The sequence below is a fragment of the Ranitomeya imitator genome, chromosome 6 (genome assembly GCF_032444005.1).
Source record: "Ranitomeya imitator isolate aRanImi1 chromosome 6, aRanImi1.pri, whole genome shotgun sequence".
Taxonomy (NCBI): Eukaryota; Metazoa; Chordata; class Amphibia; order Anura; family Dendrobatidae; genus Ranitomeya; species Ranitomeya imitator.
The window spans coordinates 523,434,967-523,459,248 of NC_091287.1; the positions used below are offsets into that span (position 1 = coordinate 523,434,967).

A 24,282-nucleotide genomic window follows, 5' to 3' on the forward strand; every position below is an offset into this window, starting at 1 on the left:
GGACATGTCAGCTGTTTTGAACAGCTGACATGTGCCCGCAATAGTGGCGGGTGAAATCGCGATTCACCCGCCGCTATTAACTAGTTAAATGCCGCTGTCAAACGCAGACAGCGGCATTTAACTACCGCATCCGGCCGGGCGGTCGGAAACGACGTCATCGCCGACGTCACATGATCGGGGGTCGGCGATGCGTCAGGATGGTAACCATAGAGGTCCTAGAGACCTCTATGGTTACTGATCCCCGGCAGTTGTGAGCGCCACCCTGTGGTCGGCGCTCACAGCACACCTCCATTTCTGCTACATAGCAGCGATCGGCAGATCGCTGCTATGTAGCAGAGGCGATCGAGTTGTGCCTGCTTTTAGCCTCCCATGGAGGCTATTGAAGCATGGCAAAAGTTAAAAAAAAAAAAGTTAAAAAAAATGTGAAAAAAATAAAAAAAATATAAAAGTTTAAATCACCCCCCTTTCGCCCCAATCAAAATAAATCAATTAAAAAAAAATCAAATCTACACATATTTGGTATCGCCACGTTCAGAATCGCCCGATCTATCAATAAAAAAAAGCATTAACCTGATCGCTAAACGGCGTAATGAGAAAAAAAATCGAAACGCCAGAATTTTGAGGATTTTTCAGTTTTAACTTGAAGTGCTGTATTGAATTCTACATAACCAGAACCACCATAAGTACATGAATACATCACCAAGCTTAGTACAGTGATCAATTGCAGTTTCAGGTCAACCCCGTATACACTTGTATCATGTAACCCTGCATCTCTCTGTATGTCCTGAATATTGGTACGGAGATACTGGGAGTTGTTGTTACCAGCCATCATCAGAGTCTGGACCATACAGGAACCACAGTACTGATGAGATGCAGGGAAGACCACAGACATTTACATCCAGGTATCTTGTAGGTGACATCTTCTCTGATGTCATGGTGAGATTTTGTGCCCAGAGCTCGTCTCTGAAAATAATTTCCCCTTACAGTGCTTGCAGCACAAAATATTCCCCCCACACTACCCCTCTCTATAACATCTCTTCCACACTGCCCTTCTCCATAATGTCCCCGAACACAGACTATCCTCCTCTCCGTAATTTCCCCCCACACAGCTCCTCTCTGGAATATTCCCCCACACAGCTCCTCTCCACTCTATAATATTACCCCTCATACAGCTCCTCTCTGTAATGTCCCCTCATACAGCTCCTCTCTGTAATGTCCTCTCATACAGCTCCTCTCTGTAATGTTCCCTCATACAGCTCCTCTCTGTAATGTTCCCTCGCACAGCTCCTCTCTGTAATGTTCCCTCGCACAGCTCCTCTCTGTAATGTTCCCTCATACAGCTCCTCTCTGTAATGTTCCCTCATACAGCTCCTCTCTGTAATGTTCCCTCATACAGCTCCTCTCTGTAATGTCCCCGAACACAGACTATCCTCGTCTCCGTAATTTCCCCCCACACAGCTCCTCTCTGGAATATTCCCCCACACAGCTCCTCTCTGTAATGTCCCCTCGCACAGCTCCTCTCTGTAATGTCCCCTCATACAGCTCCTCTGTGTAATGTTCCCTCGCACAGCTCCTCTCTGTAATGTCCCCTCATACAGCTCCTCTCTGTAATGTCCCCTCGCACGGCTCCTCTCTGTAATGTCCCCTCGCACAGCTCCTCTCTGTAATGTCCACTCGCACGGCTCCTCTCTGTAATGACCCCTCGCACGGCTCCTCTCTGTAATGTTCCCTCATACAGCTCCTCTCTGTGATGTCCCCGAACACAGACTATCCTCGTCTCCGTAATTTTCCCCCACACAGCTCCTCTTTGTAATATTCCCCCACACAGCTCCTCTCTGTAATGTCCCCTCATACAGCTCCTCTCTGTAATGTCCCCTCATACAGCTCCTCTCTGTAATGTTCCCTCATACAGCTCCTCTCTGTAATGTCCCCGAACACAGACTATCCTCGTCTCCGTAATTTCCCCCCACACAGCTCCTCTCTGGAATATTCCCGCACACCGCTCCTCTCCACTCTATAATATTACCCCTCACACAGCTCCTCTCGGTAATGTCCCCTCATACAGCTCCTCTCTGTAATGTTCCCTCGCACAGCTCCTCTCTGTAATGTCCCCTCATACAGCTCCTCTCTGTAATGTCCCCTCGCACGGCTCCTCTCTGTAATGTTCCCTCGCACAGCTCCTCTCTGTAATGTCCTCTCACACAGCTCCTCTCTGTAATGTCCCCTCATACACCTCCTCTCTGTAATATTCCCTCGCACGGCTCCTCTGTAATGTCCCCTCGCACGGCTCCTCTCTGTAATGTTCCCTCGCACAGCTCCTCTCTGTAATGTCCCCTCGCACAGCTCCTCTCTGTAATGTTCCCTCGCACAGCTCCTCTCTGTAATGTTCCCTCGCACAGCTCCTCTCTGTAATGTCCTCTCACACAGCTCCTCTCTGTAATGTCCCCTCATACACCTCCTCTCTGTAATATTCCCTCGCACGGCTCCTCTGTAATGTCCCCTCGCACGGCTCCTCTCTGTAATGTCCACGTGCACAGCTTTTAAGATCAATCTCAGTTTGGTCATAAATCAGCTTAGATGACGGTTCAGAAGAGGAGAGATACAGTTGTGGCCAAAAGTATTGACACCCCTGCTATTCTGTCAGATAATACTCAGTTTCTTCCTGAAAATTATTGCAATCACAAATTCTATGTTATTATTATCTTCATTTAATTTGTCTTAAATGAAAAAACACAAAAAGTATTGTCCTAAAGCCAAATTGGATATAATTCCACATCAAACACAAAAAAGGGGGTGGACAAAAGTATTGACACTGTTCGAAAAATCGTGATGCTTCTCTAATTAGTGTAATTAACAGCACCTGTAACTTACCTGTGGCACCTAACAGGTGTTGGCAATAACTAAATCACACAACAGTGTCAACCCGTACTATCCGTCGGCGTCTGAGTGACAAGGGACTGTATGGTAGGAGACTCAGGAAGACCCCACTTCTTACCCCGAGACACAAAAAAGTCAGGCTGGAGTTTGCCAAAACTTACCCGAAAAAGCCTAAAACGTTTTGGAAGAATGTTCTCTGGTCAGATGAGACAAAAGTAGAGCTTTTTGGGCAAAGGCATCAACATAGAGTTTACAGGTGAAAAAACGAGGCATTCAAAGAAAAGAACACGGTCCCTACAGTCAAACATGGCGGAGGTTCCCTGATGTTTTGGGGTTGCTTTTCTGCCTCTGGCACTGGACTGCTTGACCGTGTGCATGGCATTATGAAGTCTGAAGACTACCAACAAATTTTTCAGCATAATGTAGGGCCCAGTGTGAGAAAGCTGGGTCTCCCTCAGAGGTCATGGGTCTTCCAGCAGGACAATGACCCAAAACACACTTCAAAAAGCACTAGAAAATGGTTTGAGATAAAGCACTGGAGACTTCTAAGGTGGCCAGCAATGAGTCCAGACCTGAATCCCATAGAACACCTGTGGAGAGACCTAAAAATGGCAGTTTGGAGAAGGCACCCTTCACATATCAGGGACCTGGAGCAGTTTGCCAAAGAACAATGGTCTAAAATTCCAGCAGAGCATTGTAAGAAACTCATTGATGGTTACCGGAAGCGGTTGGTCGCAGTTATTTTAGCTAAAGGTTGTGCAACCAAGTATTAGGCTGAGGGTGCCAATACTTTTGTCTGGCCCATTTTTGGAGTTTTGTGTAAAATGATCAATGTTTTGCTTTTTGCTTCATTCTCTTTTGTGTTTTTTCATTTAGGTCAAATTAAATGAAGATAATACCAAATAATTTGTGATTGCAATCATTTTCAGGAAGAAACTGAGTATTATCTGACAGAATTTTTGCAGGGGTGTCAATACTTTTGGCCACAACTGTAAGTGGCACAGACCAGAGTGTGTGTGCAGAACAAGTTCAATGATCAGTTCACTGGTAACTCCTTACACAGTCTGTTAGGTACTGTGATACATAGAAGCCGGGGAAGACGAAAGCTTCAACATTTGTAGCAAAAATCTAGGTCAATTCTAACATCAGACCAGAGCTCACTGAGAGATTCTCAGTTAACTCATTCTGTAGCCAGAAATGTGCAGGGGAAAAAAAACTGTAAAATTTTTAAATAAAACCTCAGTCCCACGCGTATGAAGCTGTAGATGCCCCTATTTTGGGTTTTATACTGCCCCCTCTTGTTTTGCCAGTTGTTTGAGAGCTATCAGAGTCCTTCAGAAGAACGGCCATGTCCCGAGCGATCCTAGACTCTTCAAGTCGTATGCCGAGAGCGGACACTTTGTGGACGTCAGAGTGGCGGCCTTGGAAGCTGTTGTGGACTACACCAGAGGTAAGCCTGGTATCCTCCAGGATCATAGACAGATGTCTGCTCCTGTTGGCTGATGATTGCTGGTTTCTGCATATATATATTTACTTTCCATTCTCACATTAGTGTTCTGTAGTGCAGACGTGCACAGGATCATAGTTTTTCTACATATATCTCATAGCAGAGTCTGCTTCTCCTTAGTAGCGTAGGCCGGCCACAGTCCTCTGCACACAACTTGACGTATTTCACTTTCTCTGAAGAAATCAGCCCAGGCGCTGACGATATGTCATATAGTCCTCCCAGTTGGCTATAGATGAAGACCAGGGGTGAGCGGACCCATGGATGTTTGGGTTCGGCCAGACTGTAGTTCAAAGTTCAGTTCGGTGTCCGAACTTGGCCCCGAACCCAAGCACAATAGAAGTCAATGAGGACCCGAACTTCAGTGCTTTAAAATGGCTGCAAAATAATTATAGTTAGTTAAGGCTAGGGGCCTGCAAAAGGAAGCAACATGGGGGTAAGAGCAGGACAAGTGCCCTGCAAATAAATGTGGATAGGGAGATGACTTTGGGTTTTGTTTTTTTAACTCTTTAAATAACAATCCAGAACCAGGAGGTGGAGGTCCAAGTGGTGGAGGTGGACCTGGTGGTGTAGGTGGGAGATGCAGGCGAGGAGGAATATCAAACTGTTTTTGTGTTGTGTTCTTTTGTTTTTTTTTGTAGTGGGGGGTTAGTCTTTTATTTTTACTTTTTTCAGGGAAGTGACCTAAAGGGAACCTGTCAGCAGGATTGTGTTCAGTAACCTACAGACACTGTCAGGTCGGCGCCGTTATAAAGACTAAAATGATACCTTGGTCAATGAAGTCCGTCTTGTGGTTGTCATTCAGGGGGTGGGGACTAGGTGGAGATGGTGAATGGACAACACACACACTTACACATAAAATGACTTTGATTAGTGAACATAATAGGCCGCTCTGAACAAATGTCTTTTGAAGGAGCTCCTGAAACTGTGCAAGTTGTGGCTGGTCCTAATTTCTTGGGGTAGAGCATTCCAGAGGATTGGTGCAGCACGGGAGAAGTCTTGGAGTCGGGAGAGACCAAAGTTGTTTCCAGAGCGCAGCGGTCGGTTAGGCCGACAAACAGAAAATGGGGGAGGGTATGTAAGGGGGTGCCGCACTGTGGAGAGCTTTGTGGGTGAGGACAAGTACTTTGAATTGTATCCTATAATGAATGGGCAGCCAGTGTAACGACTGGCGAAGAGCGGACGGGTCTGAGTACAGATTAGCTAGATGGACAAACCTGGCTGCTGCATTAAGGATGGACTGGAGAGGGGAAAGTCTAGTGACGGGAAGGCCAATTAAGGGTGGTTTCACACTTGCATTGAGGAGGGCTGCGGAAAATTTTGCGTTTCCGTGCGGTTGCCGCACACCTCAAATCGCCGCTTGCGGACACATCCGCATACAACGCATGTCCCTACGTACCCAATGTTAAAGATAGGTATGCAGGGAAATGCAGGACGCATTCGGCAGTAGGCGGAGCATGGGTGGAGCTTCACGGAGGAGGAAAGGAGTAAGAACGCAGCCATCCTCAGCCCTCCTCAACGCAAACCAGCCTAAAAGAGCATTGCAGTAGTCCAGGCGGGAGTGGATCAGGGCGACACTGAGGGTTTTTGTTGTTTCCATGGTGAGAAAAGGACAGATTCTAGAGATGTTCTTTAGGTGTAAGCGGCTCGAGCGGGCAAGAGATTGTATATGGGAGGTGAAGGAGAGATCGGAGTCAAACATAACACCCAGACAGCGCGCCTGCTGCTGGGGTGTTATTATGGTGCCACCCACAGAGAGGGAAATGTCAGATTTAGGAAGGTTAGTAAATGGCGGGAGCAGAAGAAGTTCAGTTTTGGAGAGGTTGAGTTTCAGATAGAGAGCGGACATGATGTTGGAGACTGCGGACAGACAGTCAGTGGCGTTCTGTAGTACAGCGGGGGTAAGGTCAGGGGCTGATGTATATAGTTGTGTGTCATCAGCATAAAGATGGTACTGAAAGCCAAATCTGCTGATGGTCTGTCCAATTGGGGCCGTGAGGAGAGAGAAGAGAAGGGGGCCAAGGACTGAGCCCTGAGGTACCCCGACAGTGAGAGGAAGAGGAGATGAAGTGGAGCCAGAGAACAGAACACTGAAGGAGCGGTCAGAAAGGTAGGAGGAGAACCAGGAGAGAGCAGTGTCCTTAATGCCTGGTGACTGGAGCCTAGAGAGTAAGAGAGGGTGGTCAACAGTGGCGAAAGCTGCAGAAAGGTCGAAAAGAATGGGCAGAGAGTGGTCACCGTTACACTGATCATGCAGACGGCACCTACTCAGTAGCATGATACAATGTATAATGTGCATGTATGCATTATATTTAGACGTTTTGTTGTCAAAAAATTATCTTAATCAAAATGGCGCTGGCGGCCTCTCCTGCGTAGTTACATCTATTGCATTCCGATAGATGCTACTGGACAGGCGCCGACGCCATTTTGCTAGAAGAAAAAAAAAAAATGAGGCTCCATCAAGATACAGTGCCGGCAAAAAAAAATCTTTACACTTGCGCAGCAAAAAAAAACTTTACATGTAAAATCCACATCATAATTTCACTTTTTAAAAGTGTACAAAATGGGGGAGATAATAAAAAACTGTCTAATATTAAAGCTGGCTTTGTTGCAAATATCAACCAATCAACGCTCAGTTTTCACTTCTCTGGTAAAGCGAAAGCTGCCCTCTGATTGGTGGTTACCTGCAGCTCAGCCAGTTTTGCTATTAGGCAGTCTTTTATTATCTCCCTCAGTTTTTTATTATCTCCCACAATGGGTCGAAAGAAGCTTAAAATGGAAGAGAAATCCTGTTCCTTCACTCTGCTCGAGAAGGGGGATTCAGTGATTGCTGTAGCTAGAGATCTGGGAGCGTCAAGAGAAGCAATTTATCAACTGAAGCGGTCGGCGGCATCATGGCCTCCTGGGATGGTACCGCAGAGGACGTTAGGCTCTGGCGCACCTAAGAAGACTTCACCAAGGACTGATAAGCTTCTGAAGCGTGAAGTGATGTCACATCCTTCTATAAGTCCCCTATGCTCCTCCAGAACATCGCAACTAGGACAATTCGTCACCGCCTGCAGAAGGACCTGGGGCTACCAAGCTGCCGTGCCGCAAAGAAGCCCCTGCTCACAGCAGCAATGAAGAAGAAAGGCTTGTAAGAAATATCAAGATTGCACATCTGAAGAGTGGAAGAAAGTGATGTTTAGTGATGAGAGCACTCTCAGGCTGGTCAGGAAAGGCTCAAAGGTCGTGCGTTGTCCGAGTACCGTGTCACAGTATGACCCAAAATATACAGGTAAGACTGTTAAACACCCTGACTGGTGTGGGGTGCTGAATCCATGCCTAAACGACTGCAGATGGTGATAAAATGTAAGGGTGACATGACAAAATACTAATTTTAATAAAATATCAACAATAAAACACTTGAATCCACTTGAATATTAAGATTTTGTGGTTTCATTGAACTTGTAAAGATTTTTTTTGCCGGCACTGTAAGTATCATATGAAGCCTCCACCACAGGCCACCCATAGTCTCACCCACAGCCTCGCCCACAGACCCGCCCGTAGCACGGGAATCACATAAACTGAAAACTAGAAATAAAGATTAAAACACAAGACTGTTTTCATCACCAGGTTTCTTTAATCAGTATAACAGTGCCAACCTGACTCTCTGTAGGTTACTGAGCACAATCCTGCTGACAGGTTCCCTTTAACCCCTTTCTGACCTTGGACGTACTATCCCGTCGAGGTGACCTGGGCCTATCTGACCCTCGACGGGATAGTACGTCATAGTGGTCGGCCGCGCTCACGGGGGGAGCGCGGCTGATCGCGGCCGGGTGTCAGCTGCCTATCGCAGCTGACATCCGCCGCTATGTGCCAGAAGCGGTCACGGACCGCCGCCGGCACATTATCCCCCGGCACACCGCGATCAAACATGATCGCGGTGTGCCGGCGGTATAGGTAAGCATCGCGCAGGGAGGGGGCTCCCTGCGGGCTTCCCTGAGACCCCCGGAGCAACGCGATGTGATCGCGTTGCTGCGAGGGTCTCTTACCTCCCTCCCTGCAGGCCCGGATCCAAGATGGCCGCGACATCCAGGTCCTGCAGGGAGGGAGGTGGCTTCACAGAGCCTGCTCAGAGCAGGCACTGTGAATCCTGCAGCGCTGCATGTCAGATCAGATGTCTGACACACTGCACAGCAAAGTGTCAGATCAGCGATCTTGCACTATAACATGGTGCCCCCTCCCCCCGGGGCAATGTTGTAATGCAAAAAAAAAAAATATTCCAATGTGTAAAAAAAACAATTCCCCCCCCAAAAATATATACCGTATATTGTTCCTATAAATACATTTCTTTATCTAAATTTAAAAAAAAAAACAATAAAAGTACACATATTTAGTATCGCCGCGTCCATAACGACCAAACCTATAAAACTATATCACTAGTTAACCCCTTCAGTGAACACCGTAAAAAAAAAAAAAAAAAGGCAAAAAAACAACGCTTTATTCTCATACCGCCAAACAAAAAGTGGAATAACACGCGATCAAAAAGACGGATATAAATAACCATGGTACCGCTGAAAGCGTCATCTTGTCCCGCAAAAAAACGAGCCGCCATACAGCATCATCAGCGAAAAAATAAAAAAGTTATAGTCCTCAGAATAAACGATGCAAAACTAATAATTTTTAAGTTTTTATCGTATAAACATAAAAAAATTATGTGAATGAGGTATCGCTGTAACCGTACTGATCCAAAGAATAAAACTGATTTATCAATTTTACCAAGCGCGGAACGGTATAAACGCCTCCCCCAAAAGAAGTTCATGAATAGCTGGTTTTTGGTCATTCTGCCTCACAAAAATCGGAATAAAAAGCGATCAAGATATGTCACGTGCCCGAAAATGTTACCAATAAAAACGTCAACTTGTCCCGCAAAAAACAAGACCTCACATGACTCTGTGGACCAAATATGGAAAATTTATAGCTCTCAAAATGTGGTAACGCAAAAAATATTTTTTGCAATAAAAAGCATCTTTCAGTGTGTGACGGCTGCCAATCATAAAAATCCACTAAAAAACTCGCTATAAAAGTAAATCAAACCCCCCTTCATCACCCCCTTAGTTAGGGAAAAATTAAAAAAATGTATTTATTTCCAGTTTCCCGTTAGGGCTAGGGCTACAGTTAGGGTTAGGGTTAGGGCTAGGGTTAGGGCTAGGGTTAGGGCTAGGGCTAGGGTTAGGGCTAGGGTTAAGGCTACAGTTAGGGTTGGGGCTAAAGTTAGGGTTAGGGTTGGGGCTAAAGTTACGGTTAGGGTTTGGATTACATTTACGGTTGGGAATAGGGTTGGGATTATGGTTAGGGGTGTGTCTGGGTTAGAGGTGTGGTTAGGTTTACCGTTGGGATTAGGGTTAGGTTTGTGTTTGCATTAGGGTTTCAGTTATAATTGGGGGGTTTCCACTGTTTAGGCACATCAGGGGCTCTCCAAACGCGACATGGCGTCCGATCTCAATTCCAGCCAATTCTGCGTTGAAAAAGTAAAACAGTGCTCCTTCCCTTCCGAGCTCTCCCGTGTGCCCAAACAGGGGTTTACCCCAACATATGGGGTATCAGCGTACTTAGGACAAATTGGACAACAACTTTTGGGGTCCAATTTCTTTTGTTACCCTTGGAAAAATACAAAACTGGGGGCTAAAAAATAATTTTTGTGGAAAAAAAAATATTTTTTTATTTTCACGGCTCTGCGTTATAAACTGTAGTGAAACACTTGGGGGTTCAAAGCTCTCAAAACACATCTAGATGAGTTCCTTAGGGGGTCTACTTTCCAAAATGGGGTCACTTGTGGGGGGTTTCTACTGTTTAGGTACATTAGGGGCTCTGCAAACGTAATGTGACGCCTGCAGACCATTCCATCTAAGTCTGCATTCCAAATGGCGCTCCTTTCCTTCCGAGCCCTCCCATGCACCCAAACGGTGGTTCCCCCCCACATATGGGGTATCAGCATACTCAGGACAAATTGGACAACAACTTTTGGGGTCCAATTTCTCCTGTTACCCTCGGGAAAATACAAAACTGGGGGCTAAAAAATAATTTTTGTGGGAAAAAATTTTTGTTTTATTTTTACGGCTCTGCATTATAAACTTCTGTGAAGCTCTTGCTGGGTCAAAGTGCTCACCACACATCCAGATAAGTTCCTTAGGGGGTCTACTTTCCAAAATGGTGTCACTTGTGGGGGGTTTCAATGTATGAGCAGTGAGACTATGGATTCTTTAATGTATGAGCAGTGAGACGATGGATTCTTTACTGAACGAACAGTGAGTGTATGTGCACACGTCAGGATTTTTAGCGTTTTTTTTGCGGAATTTCGCTATAAAAACGCTATAATTCCGCATCAAAAACGCTAAAAATATGCAGCCTATCATTTAGAATGCATTCCGGATTTTTTGTGCAGATGTAAGCGTCTTTTTTGCGGAAAAAAACGCTAAAAAGACGCTTACCGCTAAAAATCCGGACATGCTCTATCTTTTTCCGGAATTTTTTCGGATTTCTAAGCCAAAATGACATTCCGGGAAAAAAAAAATCCGCAAAAATTCCGCAAAAAAATCTGCACAAAATCCGCGCAATTTCCGCGAGAAATCCGCACGAAAAAAAACGCGGATTTCTGGCAGAAATGTCAGGATTTTGTCAGGAAAATTGTCCCTGAGACTGGATTTTGTCCCTGAGACTGGATTATTTACTGAACAGGGAGTGACACTATGGATTCTTTACAGCATGAGCATTGAGACTATGGGTTCTTTACTGTTTGAGCAGTGAGACTATGGATTCTTTACTGTATGAGCAGTGAGACTGAATTCTTTACTGTACGAGCAGTGAGACTGGATTCTTTACTGTACGAGCAGTGAGACTGGATTCTTTACTGCACGAGAAGTGAGGCTATGGATTCTTTACTGCACGAGCAGTGAGACTATGGATTCTTTACTGTACGGGCAGTGAGATGATGGATTCTTTACTGAACGAGTAGTGAGACTGGATTCTTTACTGTACGAGCAGTGAGACTATGGATTCTTTACTGTATGAGCAGTGAGACTATGGATTCTTTACTGTATGAGCAGTGAGACTGAATTGTTTACTGTACGAGCAGTGAGACTGGATTCTTTACTGCACGAGAAGTGAGGCTATGGATTCTTTACTGTACGAGCAGTGAGACGATGGATTCTTTACTGAACGAGTAGTGAGACTGGATTCTTTACTGTACGAGCAGTGAGACTATGGATTCTTTACTGTATGAGCAGTGAGTCTGAATTGTTTACTGTACGAGCAGTGACACTATGGGTTCTTTACTGTTTGAGCAGTGAGACTATGGATTCTTTACTGTACGAGCAGTGAGACTGGATTCTTTACTGCACGAGAAGTGAGGCTATGGATTCTTTACTGCACAAGCAGTGAGACTATGGATTCTTTACTGTACGAGCAGTTAGACTATGAATTCTTTACTGTATGAGCAGTGAGACAATGGATTCTTTACTGTACGAGCAGTGAGACTATGGATTCTTTACTGTACGAGCAGTGAGACTATGGATTCTTTACTGTACGAGCAGTGACACTATGAATTCTTCACTGTACGAGCAGTGAGACTATGGATTATATATTGTCCGTGTAGTGAGACTGGATGCTTTACTGTACGAGCAGTGACACTATGGAATATTTACTGTCCGTGCAGTGAGACTGGATGCTTTACAGTACGAGCAGTGAGACTGGATGCTTTACTGTACGAGCAGTGAGACTATGGTTTATTTACTGCGTGAGTCCGAAATTGCTCTTTAATGCCAATTGCACACCTCCATTACCCAGAATAGCCCTTTAATGGCAAGTATGTAACCTCATGAGATGAGACTATCCATTTTAATGGCAGGTATATGATCCTGTGAAATCAGAATACAAATAAAAGCACCACGCCAGCATGTTTATTTTTCATGGCAGTGCAGGATTGGCGCTTCTATTGTAAGGTCCCTGCCCCCGATATTATAGTTACCTGCCTGTCTTCACCTTCTATCACCATGGGTCTCCAGCATTGTGTCCTGACGGATCACTACAGTGTTTAATGGAGCGAGCCGGAGATCACTTTACAGTGCAAGTCTGAGAAATTAGTTCTGACTGTCATTGACTTGCATTGAGGACTTGTGACGTCACCTCTGAAGTCCGGCCAGGCAGAAGTTGTCGTCACAAGATGGCGCCACAGAGCAAGAGCGGCTTCGAAAAAAAGAGGAAGACAGTGGCGGGTAAGTATAAGACTAGGGTCAGGGACCTTCAATAGTGGATATATACCTCCTGAAACCAGAGTACCACTTTAATGGCAAGTGTATACCTCTTTCATGGCAAGTATTATATCTTCAGAAAATCAGAATACCCCTTTGAGGACCGGTACGTACACCCATGAAACCAGAGTATCCCTTTAATGGCAGGTAAATAGACTAGTAAAACCGGAATACTCTTTTAATGGCAGATTTATGCTACCATAAAACCAATGTACCCCTTTAATGGTCTGTATATATCTCTCATAACCAGGAAACGCCTTTAAATACGACCTGTCACTTGCGCAAACTTTTTTCGACCTTTAAAAATCCCCAATCTCCCCTGATTGTGAGGCTCTGGGGGCTTTATTGCCCCCTGTATAACACACATCACCGCATTATTGATGTCTGAGCCCAACTTCATCGACTCATATAGGAAACGTAACAGCGAAGCCTAAACCCCTTTCACCATCAGACCAAACTCTTTTCTTGGGGTTTTCCTCCGGTGATAAAGCGGCCGGAGACGTTTTGAGCTCTTTCCATTACATCTGGTCCTGTGTAATGTCCCTGAAGCTGCACATCCCGTATACAAAGGTGAGAAGGAATTCTCAAGACCAGCCGCAGTACCGACCTCTGCCTGTGGAGGCGATGACGTGCTGACTGCCGAGGCCACTGATGGGCTGCAGCGCCAGCTGACTGGTGGTAGGGACGTCCTCACTTCTGGTCCTGACGGAGACCATCATAGTGGCAGCGCGGGAGATACTAGTGGTAAGTATTGCTTGCTTCTTTTACCCTCTAATAACTGGTTCAAAGGCGCAGAAAACCTCACTTAAAGGGATTTACTTATGTTATTAAATAGGGTCAATTGCAAAGTGCGTGTAAAAACCATAAACTTTGGAACTTCTCAAGACTGGAGGGATCTTGGTTTGTCTAGTTCACAGCTCATACAACGTCAGAAGTGGCCGGTCTCCTAGGCAAGGAGTGCGTGTGCAAGCAAGCATTGCTCTGAAGCTAGCCCGAATTTCTGGATAACCGCCTTCTTCAGTGCCCATACGCTCCTGTGCTAGGAGAATGGGAGAGCGCACAGGTCGGGCCGGAGACTCGGCCATGCGATCAGCCCACACTGTCCGTCTTCAGAAGCGCACTGCCCCTCTCCGGCAGCCGGGAACCTGGGAGGTAGTGGAGTTTTGGCCCCTGAATACAGGAACATGAATCCATTGCACTAGCGCAGCAGCAGATAGAAAGCTACCCAAGTCTTCATATTGGCCTGCCCATACTTTCTGATCTCAGGGCTTCAGAAGGCAGATGGTCTGGGGAGAAGCAAGGGGTTTGGAGGCCACTTATTTTTCCAGGAATAACGACAAAACCCCTATTGAAAGCTTCTAGTAAAGTTTCATAACTTTCCATATTAGACAAAATTATTTCTACAAAGAAAGAAAAAGTTTTTTTCCTCTGTATTCATCCATATCTGGCATGTAGTGTATGTGTAGAGTCCGGACACTGTTGGAGCATTATTATTAGTTATTTATATAGCACCATTGATTCCATGGTGCTGTACATGAGAAGGGGTTACATACAAGTTACAGATCTCACTTGCAGTAAACAAACTAACAATGACGGACTGATACAGAGGGGCGAGGACCCTGCCCTTCCGGGCTTACATTCTACAGAGTGGTGGGGAAGGAGACAGCAAGTCGGGGGTTGCAGGAGCTCCGGTGTTGGTAAGGTGGTAGCTCCGGTAGTGGTGAGGAGGCGGCGGGGTCAGTGCAGGCTGTAGGCTTTCCTGAAGAGATGGGTTTTCAGGTTTCTTTTGAAGGATCCAAATGTAGTGGATAACCGGACGTGTTGGGGCAGAGAATTCCAGAGGATGGGGGATATTCGGGAGAAGTCTTGGAGGCAGTTGGGTGAGGAGCGAATAAATGTGGAGGAGAGAAGGAGGTCTTTGGAGGACCGGAGATTACGTGTGAGAAGATATTGGGAGATTAGTTCAGAGATATATGGAGGACACAGGTTATGGATGGCTTTGTAGGTCAGTATTAGTAGTTTAAACTGGACACGCTGAGAAATTGGGAGCCAGTGAAGGGATTTGCAGAGAGAAGCGAAGGAGTAGCGAGGAGAGAGAAGAATTAGTCGGGCAGCAGAGTTAAGGATGGACTGGAGGGGTGCGAGAGTGTTAGAAGGTAGGCCACAGAGGAGGATGTTGCAGTAGTCGAGGCGGGAGATTATTAGGGCATGCACGAGCATTTTGGTAGAGTGTGGGTTGAGGAAAGGACGGATTCTGGAAATATTTTTGAGCTGGAGGCGACAGGAGGTGGCGAGAGCTTGGATGTGCGGTTTGAAGGACAGGGCAGAGTCAAGGGTTACTCTGAGGCAGCGGACTTCCGGTACAGGGGAAAGTGTGAGTTCATTTATTGTGATAGATAAATCAGGTAAGGAAGATATGCGAGATGGAGGAAAGATAATTAGTTCAGATTTGTCCACATTGAGCTTGAGGAAGCGAGAGGAGAAGGAGTTTATGTGCTGAAATGTGCGGTTGGTAAGGTATGAGGAGATCCAGGATAGGATAAATGTCGTATTCTTCCAGACTGTCCAGGAATTTATTCTGGCATCCACAAGGCAATGGTTTTGTGTAAATCCTGTCCGCACATCACAGTATCCCCAATATCACATCAGTAGCAGAATGTGTCGTGGAATGATCCTCTCCCCGGCCGCTGCGGTCCTTGGTTGGCTATAATGTATAGCTCGATGCTAGGACATGGCCGAGGCAGTAAGGTTGCAGGAGGCTAATAGAAGATGACACAAGTCCTTTATGAATGGTACTGCTCAGCTGGAAGTAACTTTCTGTGTTGTGTTCACAGTGGACAGAGGCTCCGATGATTTACAGTGGTTGTTAAAAATGGCCCAGAGTGACCCCATGCCGTATATAAGGTAAGCCGATGGAAGGAAATGGTTGTGGAAAATGCTTTTCTTTTTTGGCTGCCGTATTGTAACTGTATACACATAGAAAAAATGATATTGCTTGTGAATAAAGTGACATGGCGTAGGGACATATACCCTGCCTCTAGGAGCCTCCAGAATAGGTGAAAAACAATATTGTACCTTCTCCTCCAGCAAGATGCAGCTCAGGTGTCTCCTAGTGTATAAGGTAGACACAACCTGCAACAGGTTTCATGCATAACATAGTAACATAGTAACATAGTTAGTAAGGCCGAAAAAAGACATTTGTCCATCCAGTTCAGCCTATATTCCATCATAATAAATACCCAGCTCTACGTCCTTCTACAGAACCTAATAATTGTATGATACAATATTGTTCTGCTCCAGGAAGACATCCAGGCCTCTCTTGAACCCCTCGACTGAGTTCGCCATCACCACCTTCTCAGGCAAGCAATTCCAGATTCTCACTGCCCTAACAGTAAAGAATCCTCTTCTATGTTGGTGGAAAAACCTTCTCTCCTCCAGACGCAAAGAATGCCCCCTTGTGCCCGTCACCTTCCTTGGTATAAACAGATCCTCAGCGAGATATTTGTATTGTCCCCTTATATACTTATACATGGTTATTAGATCGCCCCTCAGTCGTCTTTTTTCTAGACTAAATAATCCTAATTTCGCTAATCTATCTGGGTATTGTAGTTCTCCCATCCCCTTTATTAATTTTGTTGCCCTCCTTTGTACTCTCTCTAGTTCCATTATATCCTTCCTGAGCACCGGTGCCCAAAACTGGACACAGTACTCCATGTGCGGTCTAACTAGGGATTTGTACAGAGGCAGTATAATGCATGTTTTTTCGTTTTTTATATTGTATGGTTCCCTCCAAGGTAGTACGGATGTTCTACATCTTTAGTTATTATTCAAGGAAGACCTACACCGTGCACTCCACAGTAGTGGACCTCCCTGCGGACGCCATCTACTGGCTGTCGCCCATCCGCCATGGCTGCTGCAGCGGAGTTCTTGTCTCCACAAACGTGAAAGGCCGTCTGTTATTTCAACGATCTTCATCCAAAGAGGAAACCATGCCCAGCCTGCTGATCACCTTGGATTCCTTGATGTCCTTCGATTGGATTATCAACACCCAGATGCCTTGTATGACGCCATCTCTGTGCCTGAAATTTCTGATCATCACCAAAGACACCTATGTTGTTCTGATCATTCCATGACCATACAAGCTCTCTCTTCTTAAATCTGGAGTGGCTCAGTTGCAGACTGAGTCCTTGTTCTCCATCCATTTTTACATGAGTCCTGGACAGGATGGTCACAGTTTTTGCCCGGTTTGACACCCGGTCTCTACAGCGTGCAATCCTGTCTATATCTTTAGAACAAATCTTTGCGGTGAGCACCCTAAATCGACACCTCTGTCTCCCAGTTCGAGTCTGCAGAGTTAGTCTTTGGGGGTAAACAGCCCCGGCTCTGATGTCTAGCAAGCCTTTCCTCCCTTTTCAACGGCGAGTAGATACGACAGATGCTAGTCTTTTTGGTTGGGGAACAGTCTTCAATCACTCTAGTCAGAGCTGTGGTCTCTGGAGAAATCCCACTTCTAGATCAGCCTTTTAGAACTGAGGGCCATCTTTTCCTAAAAGGCCACCTGCTTCAGGTACAGACAGATAACTCAACCGCTGTCACTTTCCTGAACCATCAATGAGCCCGCCAGAATTCTTGACTGGGTAGAGCAGCATATTCCAGTGCTCTCCGAGGAGTGGGCTCTGTTCCAAGAAATCTTTAGTCACATTTGTCTTCGCTGGGACACACCCAACATGGACCTTTTCGCATCTCATCTCATTCACAATGTCCTAACCTAAGACGCCAGTTCCCAAGACCCGTGGTCATTCGCGTTAGACATTCTTGTCACTTCTCTTATCTATTTCTTCCCCTCGCTGCAGCTTCTACTTCATATTCCCAATCGAGGCAAAGCAGAAGGCTTTCCAGCTATCATCAAAGGTTTGGATTGGTCTTGCCGGGAATGGTACTCGAACCTTATCCATCTTGTTGTAGATGCACCATGACCCCGACCTTCTTTCACAAAGTCCCCTATTCCACCCAACTTTACCTCGGCTATGTTTAACGGCATGGCTGTCAAAGTGGATCATCTGAGATCAAAGGGTCTACACAACTCTGTTGTTCAGACTATGCTGAAGACTAATACAACTCAAAAATGGTCGGTGAAATGAACAGTCACTTAAATGAAGCAAACCATAACTATTAAAATTAAATATTTTTTTTTATTGGAAAAGTTTAAAAAAAACTTTTTTTTAAAAGCCACATATCCATTATTACGCAAAACTTTACCCCAGAGGATGGCAACACTGGCAAATCAATTATTATCAAATAATATTCAATTATTCTTAAACAAATGTTTATGCACCCAAATAATCACCTATAGGATAAAGATATGCACTTATATATGAATCATAATATTAGTCCGTTTACCAAGTGCTAAGAATCATCTTCTCTATTGGTTTGACAAATGATCCCTGTATGCACATATATACATATGCTATATCCTAATACAGACAATAGAAAAACCTAAATTTCAACCACGGAAGAAGCAAAAGGGCGAAACGCGCATCGGGGCGCGGAGGGTCACTGGTGAACTTACAGACATCACCTAACTACTGAGGTAATGTCACGTGCACTTTTAGTATGGTTTATTTGGAATAGGCAACTTTATCTTACGTGGTTGACATTTAGGTTTTTCTATTTTCTGTATTAGGATATAGCATATGTATATATGTGCATAGAGAGATCATTTGTCAAAACAATAGAGAAGATGCTTCTTAGCACTGGGTAATCTGACTAATATTGTGATTCATATACTGCTGTATAAGTGCATATCTTTATAGGTGATTATTTGGGGGCATAAACATTTGTTTAAGCATAATTGAATATTATTTGATAACAATTGATTTGCCAGTGTCGTCCTCCTCTGGCGTAAAGTTTTGTGTAATAATGGATATGTGGCTTTTTTTTTTTAAATAAATTTTAAAAAACTTTTCCAATAAAAAATATTTAATTTTAATAGTTCTGTTTCGCTTCATTTCACCGCCCCTTTTTTGAGTTGCATTTGTCATTTAGAAGTGCCATTTTGGTATATGTTGGGACATTGATTAAAATTATGCTGAATACTAGCAAGCTGCAATCTGCCAAGATTTACCAGCGTAAAGGAGATTTTACTTTGCTATCAACGGTGGGATTTTCTGAATATTGCTTTTTCCTTTTTCAGGATCCTTTCCTTTCTTCACTCTGATGTTTATGCAGCCTCTAAGGGCAAGGGGGTCTCTCTCCGTTTTCTTTCGGCACATACTAGCCTCCCATAAACAGGTTAAGACCTTCCTCCTGGGAAGTGGCTCATTGCGCCTCATTGCTCCCCTCCTTTTAAGCACCAGATGTAATCTTGGGACCTCAGTCTGGATCTGTCTACGCACCGTCTTCAAGCCTCTCATGCAGCATCTCTTCAAAGATCTTTTCTTGGGAAGTGTAATTTCTTTTGGCCATAACCTCCATCCATAGGGTATCTGAGTTGGGCTGCCCTTTCCTGCAGGGCTCCCTTTCTTGTCCATAACCAGGAGAAGATGGTGGTTTTGGCTTTCCACATTAATTAGAACTTCATCCTCCCCTCCTTTTCTCTGTGTCCGTTTCATTCCCGAGAACATTCTCTTCATCGTCAGGTTCTGATGGCCCTATCTACAATAGATGCATTCTTTCAGTTACAGAAGACTTCCAACGTTCCGATTTTCTCTTTGTGATTCCAGATGGCCCACGGAAGGGCTTGTCACCCTCCAAGATGACCATTGCTTGATGGATCAGGTCCGTTATTGCGGAAGCCTACATGCTAAGGCGAAAATCTTTGGCTGCTACCTCGATCTCTGTCCATACCTTTGTCAGATTTTACAAAATCCGCTCTATGGCTCCTGAGATGCCAGCTTAGGACATAAGGTCGTGCAGGTCACTGGTTGTTAGATGGTGCGGACTGTCAGCTGTTATTTCTCCAACCCATTGGGACTGCTTTAGGATGTCCCACAATCCTGTTTCCCCAATGTTAACGAGAATATTGGATTTTTGTACTTATTGTAAAATTCTCCATCTGTGCATTGGGGGACACAACTCCCACCCTATTTCTGATGTCCTTCTCTCGGGTTCAGTTGTTGATATTCTTCCCGGGACTCAGGACATATTGATTGCTGATTTTGTTTTTAGGGTTTTGCTGTTTTCGGTTTCTTTCCTACTTTTGGTACTAAGCTGAGCCGCCTCGTGTTTGAGAAGGGTATAGTCCGACAGGCAGGGCCAATACTTCACCCAGTGTTGATTCTCCAAGTGGCAGAGCATACCCACGGCCCTGTGCCCCCAAATGTATTGATCAAGGAGGGAATTTTGCAATGAATACAAAAATCCAATTATCGGGTGAACAGACCAGTCCCCTTCACAACCTTACTATGAATTCACTTTCCACCAGAGGGAGGTAATGCACTGGTCTGGTCCGTTCACAGACGTTTACTGTAGACCGGCCGACCAGCAGCAGAGAGCGGACTTTTTTATGCCTGCCAAGTGTCTATCATTATATAATCCGAATGCTTTTGCTGCCGGTTGGACAGTCCTCTGCTTCTCTCCAGGGAACTGAAGCCATGCTGTAAAGAGCATTAATTATTGCAGGGGGCGGTAAACCCGGCACCGGGGAGGTTTTCTATGTAAAGATCTGTTTTGTCCTATAAGGTTCCTATATCTCACACATATAATATGGAGGTGTCACCTCCCGAAAGTGGAGATGGAAGTAGGTGAACTGAAACAATATTCACAAGTTCTCTGCACATGACCTTCGGTGGTACCACCAGTTTTTGGAAGAATCAAAGGGCTGTCTCACAAAGAAGCATCCTGAGAAGCCCATGTCCGCCTTTATCTGTTATAGACAGCGGGCGCTGCAGCCATCCATGCATTTCTAGCACTGGCATAGGGTGGGTTGCCAATGCTCAGGGCAAGGTAAGTATTTTGCTCCCCGAGTTCAGCATTGAACTCCTTACCCTTCACGTACATGTATTGTATTTTGAGGAAAATACTCATATGTCATTTTAGTTTTCCTTTTTAACCTCTCTAGTTTTTTGCTATGTTTTTTTTTTCTTCCAGAATCCAGACCTAAAATTTTGAAAATTAAAAAAAGGTTTAGGTTGCTATATTTATTTTTTACCTTTTTTATTTATTTATATGTGATCATTTTATTACCCTAACTGTATCCCATAGCCTTAAGGCTAAGGGTTTGGAAAAAAAAATAAAAACGTATGATTTTATACTGTTTTCACTCATTAGCTCACTTTATGTCATGGTTTATGCAGAGTTCCGAAGACCGGATGAGTTTGTCACCAATTGCTTCGTTCCGCAAAGTCAAGGGACCAAAGTGATGCTTCCCCATAAACCTTGGCAACCTTTGTCCCCCTCCACACTACACCACTGATTTCTATTATTACATGTCTGCCATGCGGTACGCGACTTTCGCGCCAAAGTCACGTTTCAATGACGCGAAAAGCGCCATTTCTCAGCCAATGAAGGTGAATGCAGAGTGTGGGCAGCGTGATGACATAGGTCCTGGTCCCCACCATCTTAGAGAAGGGCATTGCAGTGATTGGCTTGCTGTCTGCGGCGTCACAGGGGCTATAAAGGGGCGTTCCCGCCGACCGCCATCTTACTGCTGCTGATCTGAGCTTAGGGAGAGGTTGCTGCCGCTTCGTCAGAAGCAGGGATAGCGTTAGGCAGGGTCCATTAACCACCAAACCGCTTGTGCTGTAGCGATTTCCACTGCCCAACACCACCTTCGGTGTGCAGGGACAGTGGAAGCTACATTTTTTTTTTTTTTTCCTCAGCGCTGTAGCTCATTGGGCTGCCCTAGAAGGCTCCCTGATAGCTGCATTGCTGTGTGTACGCCGCTGTGCAAACCAACTGCTTTTTTCAAAGCACAAATCCTCTTGTTCCTTCCTTTCTGCACAGCTATCTTGTTTGTTTGTCCACACTTTTTATTTAATTTGTGCATCAGTCCACTCCTTATTGCTGCCTGCCATACCTGGCTGAGATTACTGCAGGGAGATAGTAATTGAAGGACAGTTCCTTTTTTTTTTTTTTTTTTTTTTTTGTGGGAGATTAAGATTGGCATTTCTGCTAGAGTGCCATCCCTGTGTGTGGCATCTCTCACTCTGTGGACCATAGAAAGCCTATTTATTTTTTTGCTTGATTTGGGTTCTAAAATCTACCTGAAAAAATCACTACATCAATCAGTGGGAGAAAAATATTGGCCTCAGGGCTTGTGTGCCACTCCTGACTCCTGTGTGTGCCATCTCTCACTCAGTGGGCCATAGAAAGCCTATTTATTTTTTTGCTTGATTTGGGTTCTAAAATCTACCTGAAAAAATCAATAAATCAATCAGTGGGAGAAAAATATTGGCCTCAGGGCTTGTGTGCCACTCCTGACTCCTGTGTGTGCCATCTCTCACTCAGTGGGCCATAGAAAGCCTATTTATTTTTTTGCTTGATTTCGGTTCTAAATCCTACCTGAAAAAATCAATGAATCAATCAGTGGGAGAAAAATATTGGCCTCAGGGCTTGTGTGCCACTCCTGACTCCTGTGTGTGCCATCTCTCACTCAGTGGGCCATAGAAAGCCTATTTATTTTTTTGCTTGATTTGGGTTCTAAAATCTACCTGAAAAAATCACTACATCAATCAGTGGGAGAAAAATATTGGCCTCAGGGCTTGTGTGCCACTCCTGACTCCTGTGTGTGCCATCTCTCAGTCAGTGGGCCATAGAAAGCCTATTTATTTTTTTGCTTGATTTGGGTTCTAAAATCTACCTGAAAAAATCACTACGTCAATCAGTGGGAGAAAAATATTGGCCTCAGGGCTTGTGTGCCACTCCTGACTCCTGTGTGTGCCATCTCTCACTCAGTGGGCCATAGAAAGCCTATTTATTTTTTTGCTTGATTTCGGTTCTAAAATCTACCTGAAAAAATCACTACATCAATCAGTGGGAGAAAAATATTGGCCTCTGGGCTTGTGTGCTACTCCTGACTCCTGTGTGTGCCATCTCTCACTCAGTGGGCCATAGAAAGCCTATTTATTTTTTTGCTTGATTTGGGTTCTAAATCCTACCTGAAAAAATCACTACATCAATCAGTGGGAGAAAAATATTGGCCTCAGGGCTTGTGTGCCACTCCTGACTCCTGTGTGTGCCATCTCTCACTCAGTGGGGCATAGAAAGCCTTTTTTTGTTTTTTTATTTGGTTTCTAAATTCTTCCTGAAAAAATCATTTTATTTTATTTTGTTTCTAAAGTCTCCCTGAAAAAAAAAAAAAATAGGTGGGAGATTAATATTGCCCTTTCTGCTTGTGTGCCAGTCTTGACTCCTGGGTGTGCCATCTCTCTCTCTCTCTCTCAAATTGTGGGCCATAGAAAGCCTATTTATTTTTTTGCTTGATTTGGGTTCCAAAATCTACCTGAAAAAATCAGTACATCAATCAGTGGGAGAAAAATATTGGCCTCTGGGCTTGTGTGCCACTCCTGACTCCTGTGTGTGCCATCTCTCACTCAGTGGGCCATGGAAAGCCTTTTTTTGTTTTTTTATTTGGTTTCTAAATTGTCCCTGAAAAAAATCATTTTATTTTATTTGGTTTCTAAATTCTTCCTTTTAAAATTATTTTATTTTATTTTGTTTATAAAGTCTCCCTGAAAAAAAAAAAAAAAAATAAAACAGTGGGAGATTAATATTGACATTTGTGCTTGAGTGACAGTCCTGCGTGTGTGGCATCTCTGTGATTTGGTGCCACAGAAAACAGAGTGTGTAACATTGTGCCTGATTTTCCTTGTGGTCTCACCAACCTGTAAAGGGATATTGAAATCATACTGAAGTTATAGGTCACCGTGTAAGTTGTTTGACAGCAACAAATACCGTTACTTTGGTTAAGTTTTTAAAACAATGAGGAAGTCTGGTGCAAGAGGTCGTGGCCGTGGGCGTTCATTGTCAGCTGGTAATGATGGTAGTGGTAGTGGAGCATCAGGTGGTCGTGGGAAAAAAAATATTCCACCTAAGTCTGGAGCTGTGAAGCCAGGTTCGTCGTCTGGCTACACAAGGCCTCGAACACTCTCTTTTCTGGGAGTAGGAAAACCGCTTTTAAAGCCGGAGCAGCAACAGCAAGTTTTGGCTTACCTTGCAGACTCAGCCTCTAGCTCTTTTGCCTCCTCTTCTGAAACTGGTAAATGTAAAAGCAGCGCGTCGCTTGTGGATGTTCACGGTCAGGGACAAGTCGCTTCCTTGTCCTCTTCAGCAAAAACAACAACAAGAGAGAAGGATGCAGCAGGCGACACAACGGGTTACTCCATGGAGCTCTTTACACATACCATCCCTGGCTTAGAAAGTGAAACACTTAACAGGCCATGCCCATTACAAGTAGATTCTGACATGGAGTGCACTGATGCACAGCCACAGCCAGACTACTATGCTGGTCCTTTGACTCAGACCACAACATTGCCCTCTCAGGGTACTGATCCACAATCAGACCCTGATGAGACTATGTTGCCCCGTCACGAACGCTATACCACCGACCGACACGGTGACACAGACGAAGTTGCACACGAGCTAGAAGAGGAGGTAATAGATGACCCAGTT

General features: G+C 44.8%; 1 protein-coding gene across 2 annotated transcripts in view; it reads left to right on the plus strand.

The window, feature by feature from the left end:
- Positions 1 to 24,282, plus strand: part of TAF2 (TATA-box binding protein associated factor 2) — a 202,378-nt gene that overhangs the window by 113,452 nt on the left and 64,644 nt on the right. For both annotated transcript variants that reach the window (XM_069731811.1, XM_069731812.1), the window contains exons 20-21: positions 4,188 to 4,327; positions 15,507 to 15,576. In XM_069731811.1, the coding sequence (XP_069587912.1) occupies positions 4,188 to 4,327; positions 15,507 to 15,576 (210 nt within the window). The remainder of the gene's footprint in view (positions 1 to 4,187; positions 4,328 to 15,506; positions 15,577 to 24,282) is intronic.